Source organism: Camelus ferus, chromosome 6, assembly GCF_009834535.1.
Source record: "Camelus ferus isolate YT-003-E chromosome 6, BCGSAC_Cfer_1.0, whole genome shotgun sequence".
NCBI lineage: Eukaryota > Metazoa > Chordata > Mammalia > Artiodactyla > Camelidae > Camelus > Camelus ferus.
Genome location: NC_045701.1, coordinates 2,441,700 through 2,461,287, shown reverse-complemented (window position 1 = coordinate 2,461,287; position 19,588 = coordinate 2,441,700). Strand labels below are relative to the sequence as shown.

Below are 19,588 nucleotides of genomic sequence, written 5' to 3'. Positions count from 1 at the left end.
TAGAGTGCTGCTCACCCCAGTGGGCGCTCGGCAAATGTCGTTGGTAATGGTGGGTATATGGAAACCAAAATGCCGACCCACGAGGAAGTGGACACTATCTCATCTAAATGTTAATTGTACCACTTATTTTTGAAAAACAGTCGTCTTCAGGAGAAAAAAGGCTATGTGTCTAGCCCTCAGACTATAAATCCTAAGTAGAAAATATTTTCTGAACTCTATATTAGGATGGGGAAAAGACAGTTGTTTAACTGTAGGATGAAGCACAAAAAATAAAGCAGTAGATGCCCAGATTAAAAAGTTTAAAAAAAAAAATCTGCTTGCTTTTTTAGTTTGCTTAGTCATGTTTTCGACACATCAGGAGGGTTTACTGTTTAAAGGAATCGCCTTTGCTGATTTTTGTCTGATAAATTCTCTGAAAGTAGAAGACACGTGTCATTCAGCTGCTGCTTAATCACTGTTAAATTCAGCAGAATTTATAGTAGAAAAGCCAGCAGGGTGGTAAACGATTCTGATCTCTCTGTCTCTCTGGTTATAGATTTTTCTGAGTTAACATTGAACAGTAGCCTGGAAGAAAGAATATTCTTTACTAACATGGTCACCTGCAGCCAGGTGCATTTCAAGTGACGTGTGCTGCTGGGGTCCACTCTAAGGTAGTATATTAATTTTTTGTTCTCTCCTAATACTTTGTAATATATTAAGTACCTTATGTTTTCGTTCTTTCTACAACGTAAATGCTGATTTAATACATTTGGAATATGGATTATTAGTAATCACATAAAAGGCTTACCAGGTGTTACTGAGCAGTGCAAGTCTTTAATTTCCTTTCTACCTTCTGTAGTCACCTAACAGTTTAATCCTAAAACCGGAGAAATGAAAAAAAAACTTTTTTAAGTAGTAATGTCTTTGCATTTGAAATCTGTATCTATAGTAGAAAGAGAGTTTGGTTTCAGTACCATTGTTGGAAGAGAAAAACCCTAAGTAGGCATGTTGATTTGACATTGAAAGCGAAGTTTTGTTAAAAACAACTGTAACCCCCACCAGCTGTAGGACTGAGCCCCAGTTGTAAACACCCTTTTTAAACTGTTTGATCTGAGGTAGTATTAACCAAAAGAATTAATGGAATAGCATTTTCTACTATCTTACTGTTTTTGTGTTTCAGAAACAGCATTAAATAGTCAGATAACGAATAAAATGCCTAACATCATTCTTTCTTAAGCTGTGTTTTGTACCCAAATAAATGGTTATTAATTTTAGCATTTTAGCATAGTTAAGAATAAAATGGACCTTTTAAAAAAACCTAGTTACAGAGAAGATTCATAAATTAAATGTATAATATTTCTTTGAGGTATTTCAGTGAGTAAAGGAAATTAATTTAGCATTAGAAAATTTCTCTTAGAAAAGCATACGTGCTCATTTGCTTGGCACCCACCTAATGCTTTTTCCTGGTTGCCTAATAGGAAAGGATTGTTATCTATGATTGACTGTCTCTTGTTTGTAGGGCAGTGCTGATGTGGCAATCATTTTTCTTTAAAATAGTATTTGGGGAGATTTTAAAATGAAACATCCAAATCACACAGCAGTTTGTACGCTATGGTCCCCTTTTGCAAAAGGAAAATAGGTGCATAACATACAGCAAAATATTAACATTGACTTTGAGAGGGCTGAGATTACAGGTGGTTTTTATTTCATTTGTGCTTATTTTTATTTTCTAATTCTTAAATCCCAGCACAAGCCCTCCTCCCCCCGCCAAAAAAAAAAAAAAAAAAAAAGGTAATTATCACAGAACCTGAAAACAGAGATGCATGTAAAGCTTCAGAGCAGAGAAAGGAGCAAGAGTCTGAAGGTGCCCTGTGAGGGATGCAGCCGCCGGACGGGGGAGCCTGTCTCAGCTCAGGCTCCGCAGCAGGAGCATCAGGAGAACCGCAGCGATCAGAATGCAGAGGGTACAGACCGTGGGGACCACGATCTCCGTCATGATCTGCATGTAACTCAGCAGGGGCTCTGCGGAGGGGAGAGAACGGCATGGCGGGTGAGAACGCGGCCATCGTGGCTTCCTCCTGAAAGCTTCCCCAGTCTGGGAAAGCTCGGAAAGGGGCATCGTCATATTTTCTAATTATTCTTATTTGCCGTCAGAGAACCCGGTGAATTAAGTGGATAAAGGATACTTAAATTGGATTCCTCCATAGGTACAGAAATTAAAGTCTGCATGTGTGTTAATGCTTGTGCTTACTCAGAATATTAGCATCCATGTTCCACAGTTCCTGTAACTCTCACTGCGGGGACTGATGAAAGAAAATTCCTTGGGAAACACCTGCAGCCTTTCAAAGATGTTAGTGAGCATCTTAAGAGGTACAGGGATTTCTATGTTGACATTTTTTATGGTAGGTCTTAACATAGCTAAATAATCTTAAAGAGTTATAAGCATATTTTGTGGACATTTATGTAATACCTGCTTTTATTTTATTTTTTAAATACTACGTAAATTTTAATCATGCACATACAATGCAAAAATATTTCCCTTTAATAAGCATTGTGAATATCTTACTTAACGGGAAGTAACAAAAATGTTTAACAGTGCAGCAGATAAATTTTTCGCATTTATTTTTTAGATCATCTACTTCTTCAAAACCTTCACATATTCTTGACGTGCTTTCAAAACCAGATCTTGACTTAGACTTGACTCGTCCGTAGATCCAAGAGAAAGTCTGTAGGATTCAGAGTGAAGTTCAGTAGTAGCTTCTTTGACATCTCAGCTATATTATTTTCCAGCTTCTGCATCCTGAACAAGTAGTCGCCCGTGCTAGCTGAAGGGTTGGAAAAAATCCTTTTGGGCTCTAAGCTATTATTAAAATTTTCAGCAGAAGGTGGCCCGTCAACAGGCCTTGTAGGAACAGTGCCAAGAAAAGAGCTCTTGTGCTGTTTCTCCATCTGAAGTTCAGTGTTCATCTCTGCCAGCCTCTCGTTAGCCGAGTTTCGTTGACTTGCCAATTGCATTCTGTTTCCTAGCTCTTCCAGGTGCAGTTGTCTGTATTTTTCTAATTCTTTTTTGTTAGAATTGAACTGCAGAGGTTTACTTCTGGAGAGTTCAGATTCCAGATATTTAATTTTGTGTTCCATTTTTGACTTCCTGTTGAAGCATTTTTATTCTCTCACGTTTTCTTGAGGTGGTGCTTGTGCCTGTAAAAACTGGCTGATTCCTTTCCATTTTTCTACTACACCCTGTCTTGCTCGCTCTTCAGTCTCCCGTTTGTCCTGCTGCACTTGACTGCGTTCCACGGTATTCATTTCTAGGTGACGTTTGAGGTTCATTACTTCTTCCAACTTCTTTTTCTCCTCCTCTAGTTTTTCACATTTGTTTTGCACCTCTTGCTTAGATAATAACTCCTTTAGAAGAAGTTGAGTTTCTGCATTCAGATGGAGAAATACTGAAGATGTAGAGTCCAGTTTTGCTGTAAGATCAGCATTTTGATTTGCAGTTTGATGTAATTTCCTCTCTAAATCCTGTGTCTCATTTTCTAAAGGAGTCTGATGATGCGCTGTCACCTCCAGGGAGGCCTTCGACATGGGCTGTTTCTTTCGGGTGTCAGTCAGTCCTTGCTGAAGCTGTCTCACACAGGCCTGGTTCGGTTTATGCCTTAAGCTCTTCAGTTCGAATTCTAGTGCTCGGACTTGCTGTTTCAGGTGAACTTGTTCATATTATTGTTTGTCTTTTCTTTTTAAATCATCCTTAGTTTTTTCATATAATATATCAGCAATTTTTTTTCTTTTCTGTTTCTTGTTTTAATGTGAATCTCACACTGCAGAGCTCTCGTTCCCACTCCACATTTTGACATTCTGTGAATTCATTTCTCATTTCCAACAGGTCTTTTTGTAGCCTGTTAACCTTATCTTCCATTTTTAAAAATTTTTCTTCTAAGTAGTTCACAGTTGATTTCTTTAGGTTCTGTTAATCTTCTGAATAAATGAACTGCATCCTGAATTTTCAATAAGCTAACAGTCTTTACACTCCAGGCCAAGTTGTTTGATTAGCAACAGGGTATTCTTATACGTCGAGTAAAGCAACTCGCGATCCTCGGAAGCTGTTTCCGGTGACAGTTAAGTCGTCAAGGTCATCCACAGAACTAATCTGCTCTTTGACCTTGTCCTTTTTACTAGATGTTTTCTTTTGAAGACCTGCCACGACCTTGATCTCCTTCACTTAAACTGCTGTTGTCATTCATGTGTAGGAGACCACCAGCCACTGAGGCAGTCTTCTCAAATACACGTGAAGTCACAGATGCTTTTAATGTCCGTTTTCCACTTTCCTTCTTCTTTACTTCCTTCATATGCAGGCTATCAGAATCTCCTTTCTGCAGAGCAGGAAACTGCTGGTCATCAGTTTTTCCCCTCTTCCTCTGCTGAGTTAATCCTTTATCATAACTGCATCACACATGGTTTCTGATCCTTTCAGTTCACTACTTTTGTTCCTGTTCTCTTCTACTTCAACCAGATTTTTGGTGTCTTTGTCTTCCGAAGAGGGCGATGTTCTTTCTGTCGCAGTTGGGCAGGTGCTCTGGTTGGCTGGGTGGGTCCGTAGATGTGAGTCTTGGTGTATTTGTGGGAGAGGGTGAGCTACAAGCATCCTTTTACTCCGCCATCTTGCTTCCTTATTGTCTGTAATACCTGCTTTTAGGTTTTGTGCCAGACACGCCTCGGTTACCGACACAGGTAAGGCCCAGGTCTCACTCTCGTGGAGCTCATGGGCTCAACAGTAAATTCTACATCATGTCTTTCCATTAAACTTAGTTTAGTTTAATGGAACATGCATCTTTAATATTGCTTGGTTTTTTAGGTTGGTGGGGGAACAGTGGTATAATGGCCTATAAAAAGAGATGCATTGGTAGGACTTGGTCCGGCATTTTCCGCCTCTGATATCACATTAAAGATGAATTTGTTAAAACAGGAAGTGTATTTCTTTGATTGGCCTTCTATAGCGAGAAAGACAAAATCCAAAGAAACAAATGATGCGCGTTGGCATTTCTTGATGCGTGGTTACAGACTGGTCATTCTGTTCCTCTGAGCTTTTTAGATCCTGTTGCATAAGAAATGCCTTCTGTGAGAGCAGGGACCTTGTTTTGTTTATTGCTGTGTCGCCAGGGCTTAAAACACCCCTGAGCTAAACAGTGACTGCTTAATAATTACTTGTGGGATGAATGAATGTAATATATGGCGGGTTCTTTGATTTTCCTTTGTTCCATTTGGTATAATGGTTGAATTTCCCCCTCCTTCCAACAAAGCCCGCTTTGTATAACACAAGGGTAGATTTATAAAGTTACAGTATGATTCAGAAAGGATCAAACTAGAGTAGATAAAATACTTCTTTTTCATAGTAAATTTTTAAAAAATATTTTAAATGCTGATACCAATTTGACATTGCTTGAAAGTAAAGGTGAAAAAAAAATCCATTTCTAAGCATGTGGTTTTGGAAGATTGACTTAAGGTAGGTCCACATTTTGAGGTTTTGGTAATGCCATTATATATGATTACACGGTTTAATTATCAAAGGGAAGAATCAGACTCACCTGCCGCCAGCATCTGGTTGTTGATAGAGCAGATTTCCAAGGCTTTGAGGTACCAACTTTCCACCTAATTAAAAACCCACTTGATAAGTAAAGTTGTCCTAGTTTTACACTGTTTAAAATCTTTTTGGGAAGGATATGGGGTAAGACACATTTTTTAATCTACTTGTAGTTTAAATGAGTTACTATTTATTGAACACCTATCTGCATCATTGTGAGGGAGCCCAAGAGCACTCTTTATTCTTGAGCTTGTGACCTAGTGATTTCCTAGTCATGCAGAACTACTCAACGCCTGACAGCTATCAGTCACTGCTTCTACTTACAGTCCCACTAGGCTCACCCCGAAAAAATGCTGATAAACAAGTGAGGATTTTTTTAAATAATTTTTTTAAAGACACTCTAAATTACAACTTATATTCCCTGCCTAATGTGAGGCACCTGCTGTTAGGTGCAGCAACAGAAAATAGAGAATAGAGAGCTGGGAGAAAAAACCTGTAGGTTATTAAAAATGGGAGGTCTATTTTTAATCTCATTTTGGAACCAGTGCATCTGTATGGCTGTGCCATTTGGTGGGGAAAGAGGTGAAAATTACGTTATATACTTGATTTACTTTTCCTGTATGTTGGAGAATAGGGAGCATTTGTTTGTAACATTAACATAGTTAACATTTAACTACCCCTAGACTGCCCTTCATGCTCTGTGTGCTAGAATTGCATTTTAAGGTGTCTGTACCCCACTCTAAGCAAATAAGCAGAGAGGTGGTGAGAGCTGGGGAGAGTCAAAGGGCTGTGGGGTGCTTGCCAAACTTGGCACACCCCAGCTGCCTGGCTCTTCTAAAATCTAGGATGAGTAACATCAATAACCATTCCTACCTCTCTCGGATTGGGAAAGCCATTGGCAGCGATCAACTTCTTGTAATATTCAACCGAAGCCTTTGGATAGCGTGGCTTATTTCTTTTGTTGAAATCCACATAGTAGAATCCGTATCTGTCCGAGTATCCTCTCTCCCATTCAAACTTGTCCAACAGAGACCAGGAAGTATACCCTTTTATGTTAGCACCGTCTTTGATAGCTGTAAAGACATTGAATTCCATTTTTAAGATATTTTACTTACTTGGAAAACTAATATTGTGAAGGTACTTTTTCCTTTATGTCTTCATCTATGAGTTTCAGTCAGTCCGAGTTAAATAGATACGTGAAGACCGTCTTGGTCTGTGTCTCACCTTTTAGCATTTCATTTACGTATCCTTTGAGGTACTGAATTCTCCACTCATCGCATAATTGGGTGCAGTGTAATTTTCTGAGACGCTCCGTTTTCTGTCACGTAGATGGGAGGATTGCCGTACTGAGTCTGAAAGGAATCACGGGGACACATATTGAAAGCCTGCTGTGTTCTCATTGGGTGTGTTTATGTTTAGTAGATGCCAGTTAACCTGTTTATTTAGAGATGAATGTAGGCAGGAGGCAAGTTTGGATGAAAGGATATATTTCTTGACAAAGTATCATTTTAGAGGAAATAAACTTCAAGTCTTGTTCTTTCCCACACATTCCATTACAGGTGAGAAGGGCAGCGAAATAACCGAGTATGAGATTAGAATTGTAGCTGAAGTTACTAGGCATTACTAGTCTTTCTTTAAGACTTATCTCTGGTAGCTTCTGAGGTATGAGTAACTGGGTTTTTTATTTAAAATGTAAGCATCTGAGCTTAAGCTGTAAAACCATCAATTCAGGTCAAAAATGTCCTTTAGCTTAATGAGATAATCACCTGAGCAAAGTTGAGGAGCCTCCTAAATCCCCATGGCACTGAAAATAGCCACTTAGATCCCAGATCGGGCCAGTTTGGGTCAACCAGCTCCACTAAGTCACGATCGGTCTGGTAGCTGGGCCCCTGGCGGGAGGGGTAGTTCCTTTCCGTGATGTACCGAGTCGTGAAATGACCTAGTCCCAGGAAGTCAGATGTGCCTTTAATGTAGCTCTTTTCCTGGAGGGAGAACACCGGTAACCTCGGCGTATCCAGGCCTTGCTCCGCACTCTTTCTTCCTAATGAGAGAGGAAAACAGTTTAACCAAGTTCGATCTTCTCGCAGTCATTCTGCTGTCATGTACCATGATGGTACTGGTATGTTGACATAAAAGCTGTGACCCACGTCCTGGACTTTGGGATTCATCTACGTGGAAAGTATAACCTTGGCCTTTCAAACTAGAATTTTGACAACAATGAATACTATCCAAAAATTTTTAAGTTTATATTGCTTAAAAGTAATATTTACTAACTCTTTTAAAAAAATTTTTTTTAACCATTTTGGCTTTTTTCCTTACTTTTCTTTTCTTTTTCCATTTTGGTTTCTCTTTTTATTCTTTTTTCATTTTGATTTCTTTTTTTTTCCTTTTATTTTTTTCATTTTGGTTTCTCTTTTTTTATTTTTTTTTCATTTTGGTACAGAGATTACTCAGTAAGTTGTGTATGGACAGTTGTGTAGCTATCTGGGAAAAAAAAAAGTGTAGAGTTGGATTTCTAGGTTGTTCCTTATATCAAAAATTGGTCATTTTGCTTGCGTCCAGGAAGGGAACTGGGGAGAGACACGGTCACATTCATGTCTTGTAGCCTAAGCTGGTACAACCTCTGTGTTGGGCAATGTTGTCCTATCTTTCAAAATTGTAAAAGTGTATGTCCTTTCACTGACCAGCTCTTAATCTGCTTATCCTACACTGTACTCTCTCATGTAAGTGGATATATATACCAGGATCTTCGTTAAGGGTCAGTAGCAAAAGATGGAGAACATAAGGTCTGTCAGGAGAGACTGGTTACTTAAATGATGGAGTATGCATCCATAGTACACTGCAGCCGTTAGAGCAAAGGAGGCAGTGCTTCACACAGCAGCATGGAAAAGTGCCAAGAGAGATGTTCAAGTGAAACAAGGATGCAGAGCATCTTGGATATATGTCCAAGTACATGCACACACGCGTGCACAGACGCCCACACGCACACACACACGCACACACACACAAGCCGCCTCTGGAAGTGGCTTCCTTGTGGGGAGGGCAGGAGCAGTGGGGAGGGGAGGGAGGGGAGCGTGACTGTTCACTCTTTTTGTGCTTTAAAAAATCTGAAACACATCCTTGTATAATCTATGCAAAAAAGCTTAAAATAAACGTATAAAGAAAAGTACCGTTTTATGAGTTGATCTAAAATACAGCCATAAAACGTTTCCAAAGAGACTGTTGGTTTAGATTAAATGAGTGAAAAGATTGTACTATTAAATCCCTTGAAAAAATTAGCACGTTATTACTTTCAGTTACATTTAAACTCGAGAAAAACCACAGGAATTGTCACTGGAGAGTCTAACACAATAGTCACTCACCACATGTGGCTATTGGAATATGGTTAGTGTGAATGCATCTTTAACTCAGTCACACTGATGGATTGAGTTTTTTAATTCTGTCTAATTTGAATTTAAATTGACACAAATGGCTACGGGCTATCACACTGAACAGCACAGATACAGAACATTTCCATTATCACCAAAAGTTTCTGTTGGATAGCGCTGGTCTAGAATTACCTTTCTTCATACATCTGTTGTGAATGAAAGGATGCTTCTGAGATGCCTGGAAGTAATTTGTGAATGAGATTTCAGGCAGAATGTTTTCATTACTAAAGAAAATATTAACTGTTTCATTTGTCAATTATACTCAATAAACCTGAGGGGGGGAAGAAAAAACAAAACTACTTATAGGATCTTTCTTTCCACATTGTACCGGGGGAAAACTGAGCCCTGTTCCCACTTGAATTATTGCAGAGTTGGAGTCAGTGGGGTCTGGAATTATTGGCTTTAAGCCCAAGAACTGTTCTGTGATAAATAATTAGTTTGGCGTTTTAGTACAACGCTGGTGTGGTGCCTGCAATAGGGATCCCACGAGAGTACATGTACCCTGTGAAGGATGAGGTGTGTCTACAGGAACATTCTCAAGATTTTGAATTTTGAAGGCTTTGAAGAGGAAATCATTCTCAAGATTTTGAGTGTGTGTGTGTGTTTATGTACAGATGTGTCACACAACTGGTTATTGTCAACAGATTTTTTAGAGGTTATTTTGTCTAATCCCTTCCTCTCAGGTGATAAGACAGACGCAAAGAGGTGAAGCACTTTGCCCAGAATCACTCACTGGTTAGCGGCAGAGTTGGAATTAGAACTTTCTGCCTCCTATCCCAGATAAGTTTGATCAATTGTGCTTGAGAAATGGAAATTTTTGAAATGTTGATTCAAACGTTCTGTCTTAGTCTAATCTAATCTAAAATAGCCTTGATGTGCGAGATTATAACCTATTTCAATGTCATCCTTGTCTCTTTTTGTTAAGGGGTTGTGGGCTGATATCTCAAAGTCACACAATTATTTGTGTGGATTCCTGTGACCAGACACTGCTGGTCTACCCAGGAGTCCCATGCCTGTCTTCTTCCAGGCCCTCTTCCTCACCCTCTTCCAAAGGGCCACATCCTTTATGGGAGTCTTGGCCCCTCCCCAGCCTCTGAGGCCCTAGTCCTGGTGGCCTAGGGCACCTTAGAGCATGTGACAATTCCATCCCTTGAAGTACAAAGGGAAGTCAGCTGGGAGTAGAAGCTGTTTCCTGGGAATATTTTCCTTGTTCTTAAAAATGAGATACAGTGCTATTCCCTTGTTTCTGCTTTAGGGTGTTGATGTGTAAAAATGTGATGCCTGGAGCAGCTGCAGCCATCTTGTGGCCACAGGGAGTGGCTGATAGGCTAGCTAAAAGTGGTAGAGTGGAAAGATGGAATGAGTCTGGGTTCTCAAAGACATCCCTGAGGGCTGGATTAACTAGCCCTGGACCACCTTTTCCTGGATTTCAAGTGAGATGATAAATCCCCTACTTTTCAAGCCATTTTATTTGGAGTTTTCTGTTATGTGGCGGTTAAAAGCATCCAAATTAATACAGCCTTGTGAGCTCTGTCTTTATTCTCTTCTCTGACACTGTGGAAACCAGAGTTTGGAAAGTATTTCTCAGGTGACAGAAAGAACCAGCAATAGAACTGACCTCACCCATGACTGTCTTTGACTTCTCACTTCTATTTCACTGCAGTTGGATGGAGTAGAGTGGAGGGTTAGGGCGAGGAGGAGACAGGACAATGGAATACAAGAGAGCAGCCCAGGGAAATGCTAATTCTTTCCCCTCCGCTGGTTTCTGAAATTCTCAATTTCCAGGTCTAGGAATGTGTTTGGGTGTCCCCTGCCCTCCCAGTTCGAATAACCAGTTCTCAGTTCTTTAGGGGCTGGGTTGTTCCTTGACTGCTTCACCCAAACCAACCTAGTGTGTTCTTCCAACCCCTTGCCTTTTGGTCATTTCGTTTGAGCTCAATACTGTTGCTGCGGTATCTGGATGTGGCTCACCGATACGGTCCTTCATGACTTGGGGGTAGTCACCGGCGTAAATGGGGTTGGCAAACCAGCCCAGGCAGAACTGTAGGTACCGCTCGGCAGCCTCTATGTCCTTGGGGTTGCTCATGTCCACAGGTTCGCCCCAGTCGCAGTTTAATGAGATCCCCACCAGACCTGATAAGAGAAAGGAAAGGGGGTGGCAGGCAGGAGTGACCTTGCTCCTCCGGTCGCTTGCCTGTCCCCAGCGCACGCGGCGGCAGAGCTCACCTTGCTGCCTGCTGCGCCATGTGCTGTTGTAGGCGTGCCAGGCTTGGGCGTGGGCCTGGAAGAGGAAGGAGCCATGCAAGGTGCCTGCCTCGTCCACTTCTCTCCCCCCGTGCAACCCGAGCTGACCTGTCTCTCCCTCCTAACTCTAGAGACCCAGTTTAAGTCCTATCCTTTTCGTGAATCCAGCCTTGATTAACCTGATCCATAGTCTCCCTTCCTCTGACCTCCCTTTTCTTTGTACCATGGAGGAAACAGGATCTAAATCTGGCATAAACACGTGCACCACGGCTTTGTGTTATTTATCGTTTCTAAGGTTTTTGCAAACATGTCTTGTTTTGTTCCTGGTTGTCCTCAGTGGCACCCAGGCAGTGCACTCACCATAGGTGCTTGCGAAGTTAGGAAAAGACCAAGCACCTGGAACAGTCTTGAGAAACGGACTGTCTTCTCTCCATATTCCTGCCCAGTCACCCACTGATGTCCACGGTTTAAGAAATCCCAAGCCAAACAGTCAAGAAATGAGAACGTTCTCTTGCTGACATGAATTTGAGGGTCTGGTATATCCCCAGTGGTCTCCTGCCTGCCCGCTTGATCAGATCGTTCACCTTCTGTTGAGAGTCCAGGAGGGCCAGCCGATCATGCCTCGCTTCCTGTTCCCCAGTCGTCATCGCCCGGACCCTCACATGTGTCCTGGAGGCTGACCCAATTCCCTCGCCCGCTTCTCCAGCCTTTCTGATGGGCTTGGAGCTCAGCTTTGGCATCTCCCCTCCATGTCGTCCTCACTCTCCTGCCCTCACTGAGCCCGGCTGCCCCTACAGACCACCTCCACTGCAGCTCTTTCCACCAGATGCCACTTTTTCCCGCACATCCCACATACCTCGGGGGCAGCGTCTGCCTTGCTCTTTGTCGTACTTTCAAACGATTTCTCCTTCTTCCTTCAAAACCCGCAGGTCCTTTGAAGCCCATGCTATCAGACAAGCGCTCCCAATCTCTCCCTACTGCTGTCTCTCACCAACCTCCCGTCACTTTCGCTCACTCCTTGGAGACTGGAACCCCCGAGGTCACCGTCATCCCTCCCGCTTCCTCCAGTCCCCATTCCTCACAGGACAGTTTGGACCTGGAGGTGACAAGTTTCCACATGCGTGTGCTCCAGCCCCTTGGCTAGATTGCAAGCTCTAGGGAGCAGTGACTGTGTCACCCGGGCCACAGTGTGCAGGAGAGCCCTGACGGCAGGACATGCCCCATCTGTCCTCACAGAAGGGAAGGGGATGCTGTAAGATGCTGTGAAGCTGCTGAGGTGTGAGGTGGCGGAGGACTGAGCTCAGGCTCAGGCTGAGCTGCCACGGGGGCTCGCCCTCCACCTGGAGCCCAGCCTTCACTCCCGGAAGGGCCCACCTCACCTTAATGATGTGGTGTGCCGCCTTGTAGAGGCCAGTGCCACGGAGCTTCAGGCCTGGCGCATGGTGGCCCGTCTCGTAGCCTTTCTCTGCCACTGTCTGCAGAGATGGCAAGTGGGGGACCACAGGACCCGTGAGAAGTGACCAGGCAGCCTCCTGGCCAGAAAGTGGGTTTCCCACCTGGAGGGGGCCCTGCTTACCCGGGGATCACTGAAAGTGACCCAGTGCTTCACCCGGTCCCCAAAGGCCTCAAAGCACAGGTTGGCGTAGTCACTGAAGTAGGTGGCCATGCTCACGTTCTGCCACCCACCGTACCTGACCTGGAGCAGCTGCAAAGAGGAGGAGAGAGAGAAGCGGGTGCCCTGAGGGCCCATCTCCAGAAAAGACTTTGGGAGCTGACTGGCCAAGTTTAGGGGAGAAGCATGGGGGATTACAGCTGCAGAGGATGTTTAGGGGAAAGAGGGGCAAAGATGCGGGGTCTTGGGCATTAAGACTCGATGGTGGTGGCGATGAACCGTGAGACAACGTAACTGCGGAGACGTGCCTTATACAAACAAGAGGGAGGGAGCAGAGGAAGCCTGAAGTTCTCATGCTTAAAAGGAATTTGATGGATTGAATATTTAAGAAAAGTTTCCAGGGGAAAGAGGTCTGAACATAGGAAAAGAATCTTGAATATATAAGTTCTGAAGAAATCACATATGACACTGGGCGTGGAAACTCTGATTAGGATTGTGAGGGTCGCGCAGGGGTCAGGAACCTCCCAGCAGCCTGTCGTGAGAGTGGGTTCTGCTTCCTTCAGCGCAGGGCTCTCTCCCATCTGCTTACCAGGGAGGGGTTTTCCCAAGATTCTTTGGTCCATTGAGGTTACCTGCTGAGCCCTCCCTGCTGGGTTTGAGGGGATGCAAAGGGGCAGGTCAGTGACGGCGATTCACCAGGGAAGAAGCTGGAAGGTGGTGTTCAGATCATCTCCCTGAAGCCTGCTCCACGCCCCCAGCCCCAGCTTCGTGGCCTGTGGAGAATCTCCTTCTATCTCTGTCTATCTGCCCCCCTAACTATCTCTCCAACCGCTATCCTTCCCATGCCAGCCTGCTTCCCAAACTAACCGAATCACTGCCCAGCCCCTCCCTGCCTCCTTGCCAGGCTCTCTCAAGCCAGAGCACCCCTTCCCCCGACCTCATGCCCCAACCCTCCAAAGCCCTGATCGGACTCCATCTTCTCCCCAACACCTCCCTGAAGCCAGTATCTCATACTCTGACCTCCCACCGCCCTGTGTCACAGAGAGTTACATAAATGGCCTCTCGGCTGGCTGGGTCATGATCTCCATGTAGCCTTGCTGAAGGAGAGAATTGCTTGAAAAAAAAAAATTGCTCGAATAGCGATGTCTAACTGTGATGTTCTTAAGCATGTTGCGACTTTATGGAAATTGCTTGGAAGGGAGCTCATATATGAGCGTGCCCCATGCTAGCTCAAACAAACTGGAGGAAAAAAGGCTAAACAACTTGTTAATTATTCCATCAACTCTTACTCAAAAGATGCTTCTTTCTTTATAGTTTGATATTGTTGTTTCTAGGCCAAATGTTTTGAAAACCATTGAAATCTGCACTTACCATTTATTACAAACATCGGTTAAACCTGTGTGAACTTCCTGCCGTGGATGAGTTGATAGATTTCTTCTCCACGCCCTCCTACCTTCCCATCCTGAAGCAGAGCCCAGACCCCAGCCTTTGCCCCAACCTCGGCCACCCCAGGGGCCCCGATCAAGCTCCCCACTGCTGAGCTGAGCTCTCTGGGGCCTCTGAACCGGCACGGCCTCACCTGCGGGAGATCCCAGTGGTGCAAAGTCACAATGGGAGTGATGTTGCTCTTCAGAAGGGCGTCAATGAAGTCGCTGTAGAATTGGATTCCCTTCTTGTTCACCTGGTCAGCTGAAGGTGAAATAAAAGGGCAATTGACAAGAAAGGACCTTGGCTCTGACCTTCTGAAGCTCAGTATTTCTGGGCCCTGGGGATCTTTCACAGGCCTGAAGGCACCCTCAGCACCATCAGATCTCAGATGGTGGGACAGTTACTCCAGGGGGCCCCACTACGTGCGGATCGCATTAGACCCGTTGCCCGGGAAACCGCGCGCGGAGGTGGCGGGGGGGCTGTTCTCCCCGCCCCGGACGGCTGGTGTCCCTGCAAAGCCAACACGGCCAAAAGGGCCAGGCCCGGGCTGGGGAGGGGTGGCCCCAGCTCACCTCGGACACCCGTGGGCAGGAGCCGGGGCCAGGACAGGGAGAACCGGTAGTGGCTCACGTGCAGCTCCCTCAGCAGAGCGACGTCCTCCTGTACAGAGAGGGGTGGGACGGGGCAGGTCACCCGCGCCAGCCCAGGCTTCCTCCTGTCCTTACTCCTCATCTACGCAGTAGATACTACCTGCCCCTGCTTCCTCCTGGGGATATGCCAAGAGTCGAGGAAAATGCAGGACCCACCTACCCATCACTTGACTAAGGAAAGGTTCAGGGGGCCCTGCTTCCCTTCCTCCCACACCCGCCTTCCCACACCCTGGCACCCCCACCCCCTCCCTGAAGCCCCATCACCACGGCCCCTCCCCTCGGGGTTGCACTGGGGCAGGGGGTGTTTAGCAGAGCACTTGATTGACGCTGTCACCTGGGCTTCTTCAATATGTCACTGCCCAACTCTCACTAGGGGATGCTCAACGCACACACGCGCATCCCTCACTCACCTGGACCTTGTAGTAGCCGTTACAGGCCACATCTGCTGTCTCGTCCCCAAGCACGTTTCCCTTCCCGCTGTGCGTGAAGGCGTCCCAGATGCTGGGGCCTTTCCCATCCTGGTCCCAGGCACCCTCGGTCTGGAAGGCGGAACTGCCCACGCCCCAGGAGAAGCCTGCAAGTACGGAGCCCACGCTGGGCCCTGAGCCCCCTCCCATGCTCCACCCAGTACTGGGACCCTGGAAGGTGCCTCCCGGGCCACTGGGCAGGCCCCCTGCCCAGCAGCCTGCCCCGCCTCCCTAGGAGTGGGAGTATATGGGGCAGGGGTGGGAGAAGACATTAACACATTAAAAGCACTTATCTGCACTATTTTAGCTCTGATGAGCATTTACTATCTATGTAGTAATTTTAAAAAATCTGTTAGGAGTGTCTTTTATTTCAGAACAGCGTCATGGAGTCATTTTTCCCATCCTAGCTGTAAGGAAGCTAAAACACCAAACTACTTGGCAAGCCAGCCAAGGTGGGCCAGCAGACAGGCAGATGGACAGACGGACAGACGGACAGACCAACAGAGGGCTGGACATACCAAGCGGGAAGGTTCCATAGTAGAAGGAGGCCTCTTCTGGGGATCCCTTCCCGGTGGCCCCCAGCCCGGACACCAGCAGCAGCACCCACCAGAGAGTGACAGCCCGCACTGGCTTCATGGCGCCCGGCCCTCCCCCATACCTGAAAAAGGACACCTGAGAGGTGTAGGCGCATGCAGCCAGGGCTGGGGGGACCAGATCCCTGCGTGGGGGCAAGGGCAGGAGGGGAGGAGGTGGGGGCACTTTATCTATAGAAGCGTTGGCTCTCCTGGGGGCAGCTGGTCTGTGGCTCTGCTGAGACCCACCAGCACAGGGTGGTTGAGGCTGGGCACCAGGTATGATGCCCCAGTTAATCACTGAGGAGGACAAAGACTGGGCTTGGGGAGGGCCGAATCTGATGGGCAAGGCTTTAACCCATCCCTGGTCCCTGTCTGATGGGGGAGACCCAGACTATACCCTGTGAAGGCCCCAATCTAATGGGGAAACCACTCTGCCTGAGGGAAGCTCCAGTCTGATAAGGAGGCAGGGCAACTCACAGAGCCCCTGCGACACCTTCACCTGCACACTCTGGCCTGTGCAGAGAGAGAGACCCCTCTCCAAGCTGGGGGTCATGGGCAGGGTTGCCATCCCAGGGTCTTCAGTCAATTCCCTTCCACTCAGCTCCCCTCTCTGATGCCAGCCTCACCAGCTTACCCAGGATTGTCCTCGGTCCCAGACACCCCCAGAGCAGCAGCTGGTGGTCAGAGCGCTCTCAGACTCACCCCTGGGGGCCTGCATTGCCCCCTGAGAGTAGAGCCCTCAGCACAGCGAAGGCTCTGGTTGGGGGCGTGACCAGTGGCCTAACCCCCCTACAAAGAGCTTCAATAGCCCCAATTCAGTGGGGAGGGCAGGAATGCTGAGCTGGCCAGCGGGGCCTGAGTCAGCAGCCGGACAGCTTGGCCCTGGGCCTGGGGATCCAGTCAGCCCCCTCCCAGGGTAGAGGGGCAGCGAACCAGTTCCTTGGTCCCCTCTGGGCCTGATGGGCCACCTTCAGCACACCTTAGCATGCGAAGCTCGAGGTGGGGGTGGCCGGCCTCTCTTTAGACCCCTCATTCATTCCTTTACTCACTCATTCAACCAGGACTGCCTGCTGAAACACCCCCTCCCTGGAGTCTCGGCACCTCCTGCTCCCCTCCATGCCCAGCCCCATCTTCTCAGGTCCCCCCTGTGCTTCCTTCACTGCAGTGCACCCCCTCCCACTCCCTCCCCGCCTCCCTTCTCCCCCTTGAAGCCCCCTTCATCTCACTCAGCCTCCAGCCTCCCTGCTTTTAGCTAAGCCCTCACTGTGGCCCCTTAACTGGGCGGGTCTTACCCCTTCATGGTTGATGAATTTCTTCCTGCCAGAGTGAAAGGGGACTTGGTCTGAGCCCTCCAGGGGCTTGGAGTCTGGTAGGAGAGGGAAGCACGAGGGAGAGGAGAAGCAAGGTGATTTTAAACACTGTGCCAGTGATCAGGGCTCTGATGGAAAGACGGACAGAGACCCTGTAGGGGCTCAAGGAGGTAGGGCTGCCTTCACAGGGAGGGGACTTTGGACAAGATACTTGAGTGTGGAGGTGTTTGTTAGATAGCATGGAGCAGGGAGGGCATGTGCAAAGGCCCTGAGGTGTGTCTGGGGACCTGGCAGCTTGGTATCTTCTCTTGCATCTGCCCTGCAGTGACCAGGCTGGGCTGTGTCCTCAGGGTGAGCAGACCACTGCACAGCCACCCCGATGGCCATCTCTTCTGTGGGTGGACTGCTGTGGGTGTCCAGGGCCAGTGGTGTGCTGTTTGCAGGGGTGCTGCTGCTTGCCTCACCAGGCCTGGGGACTCTGCTCTCCGGGCTGAGGGCTGAGGTTGGCAAGAAACATAAAACTTTAAGAGCTGATGTCACCTCTGAAAAATGCCCCCTTTCCTCAGAGCCAGGGGCCGAGTGTTTGTGTTGGGGGAGGGGGTGCCGGTCAGCCTGGCACACCAGGGCTGCTGCTTGGGGTCTGTGTGCAGACCGTCTCCACCATCTGACCCTCGTTCTCCCTCACAGGCTCCAAACTGGAAGGACATGGGTGACCCCTGCCCCCGAATTCTCCCCACCCCATCCCACTCCAGGGCTGCTTGGAACAACCAGGGTAGAACCCTTCTCTTGGAGGGCGGGGTCCGAAGTCCCTGGGGCATCATGTTGAGGACGGACAGGCCTCTGTAGCTTCCTCCTCATCCCTCCTTGCAAGGGGCTGCAGGGGTGGGGGCCCCTCTGCCAACAGCTTCTGCAGGTCCCAGGCCAGAGCCCAAGCTCTGTGAATTTTAGGAAGGGACTCGGAAAAAGCAAAAGTTCTGGTCTTCCGTCCTGGGGAGCAATGATGGGTCCCAGGCCGGGGGTGCAGTGGGTGTGGGTATGGGAGAGGCCCAACTCAGCCCTCACAGGATGCTATAGGGGGAAGCAAGGGGCAGGTGTGGGAGGGATACCAGAGATTCAGGAAAACAGACTCCTGCCTCCTCCGTGTTGCCAGGAGCTGGCTGTGGGATCCAGTGATAGGACTGCCTCTCTCTGGGACTGAGGCTCCCTATCTAGAACGAGAGCTACGATTTCAGGTGCTCCCAGCTGACGCTGCAGCGCCCAGCCCTTCTCTTCCCTGGCCCGAGGAGCTACTCTTTCTCTCTCCGGGGGTGGGGGTTGGGTCTCTAGGCCCCATCCACCCCACACCCCCCAGCTCTGCAGCCCAACTCAGCCCTGTTCAGCCCTGAGCTAAGGGACAAGTCCCAGGAGACCAGGTTTAGTGCTGTGTGTCATTGGGCCAGCCATGACCCTCTCTGGGCCTTTGTTGCCTCTTCTGTGAAAACAAAGGAGGCTGGCTAGCAGCCATCTGAAGTCTTCCTTAGCTCTGGGGTTCTATTAAAGAGGTGACAGGCTGTTTTCAAGTTGTCTCTGCAGGGGCTGGGCTGGGATGGAGGTGGGGGATTTGAAGGGATGAGAATGGGGCTGGTTCAGCCCATCAGGGGGTTGAGGGTGTGTGTGTGTGTGTGTGTCTCCAGGGAGTGTTTGGGAAAAGAGCCCATCCCGGGGTGCTGAGCTGTTCTGGGGAGCAGGAGTAGAGGGGCAGGAGTGGGGTGCTTGGTTTATAAGGATCACTCAAGTGATAGAATGTATGCTTAGCATGCATGAGGTCCTGGGTTCAATCTCCAATACTTCCTCTAAAAATAAACCTAATTTCCTCCCCAAACACCAAGATAAAAAAATGATAATTAAATGTTATAATAATAAATTTAAAAAAATTTTTTAAAAGGATCATTCTGGGCCCAAGTCAGAATTTCTCCTGAGGAGGGGGCAGAGACAAGTCAACCATGACAGGCCATCGTGGGAGATGGTGGGGAAGGAGGGGGATGGGGGGTGAGGAGGGTGGCCTGTGGAGTAGCAGAGGGCAGTGGTTACGATCGAAGACCCTGGAGTCAAAACACCTCTGAATCCCAGGTCAGCATCTGCCAGCTGAGTGTCACACACAAGTTACTCAATTTCTCTGAACCGTTTTTCATGCATAAATAGGGATGACAATAATACCTGCTTACCTGCTTCATAAGGTCACTTATGCATTAAATGACATGATGTAAATGCTTAATGCGGTGCCCGGCACAGAGAAAAGCCCCAGTGAACCACTTCTGTCATCAATACCATTGTGAAT

General features: G+C 47.3%; 2 protein-coding genes across 3 annotated transcripts in view; one reads left to right on the top strand and one right to left on the bottom strand.

Annotated features, from left to right (window-relative positions):
• ZWILCH (zwilch kinetochore protein) overlaps positions 1–4,176 on the top strand; it is a 36,967-nt gene extending 32,791 nt beyond the window's left edge. For both annotated transcript variants that reach the window (XM_014558674.2, XM_032480903.1), the window contains 2 exons: positions 536–650; positions 1,727–4,176. In XM_014558674.2, coding sequence (XP_014414160.2) covers positions 536–624 — 89 coding nt within the window. In that variant the 3' untranslated portion in view covers positions 625–650; positions 1,727–4,176. The remainder of the gene's footprint in view (positions 1–535; positions 651–1,726) is intronic.
• Positions 1,886–16,022, bottom strand: LCTL (lactase like). Its single transcript, XM_006184033.2, is given in 14 exon segments — positions 1,886–2,001; positions 5,562–5,625; positions 6,431–6,630; positions 6,782–6,857; positions 6,859–6,909; positions 7,324–7,598; positions 10,957–11,118; positions 11,212–11,266; positions 12,609–12,704; positions 12,806–12,934; positions 14,421–14,530; positions 14,842–14,929; positions 15,330–15,493; positions 15,905–16,022. Coding segments are annotated over 14 exon segments (1,704 nt in total).
• Between the last annotated feature and the right edge of the window lie 3,566 nt (positions 16,023–19,588).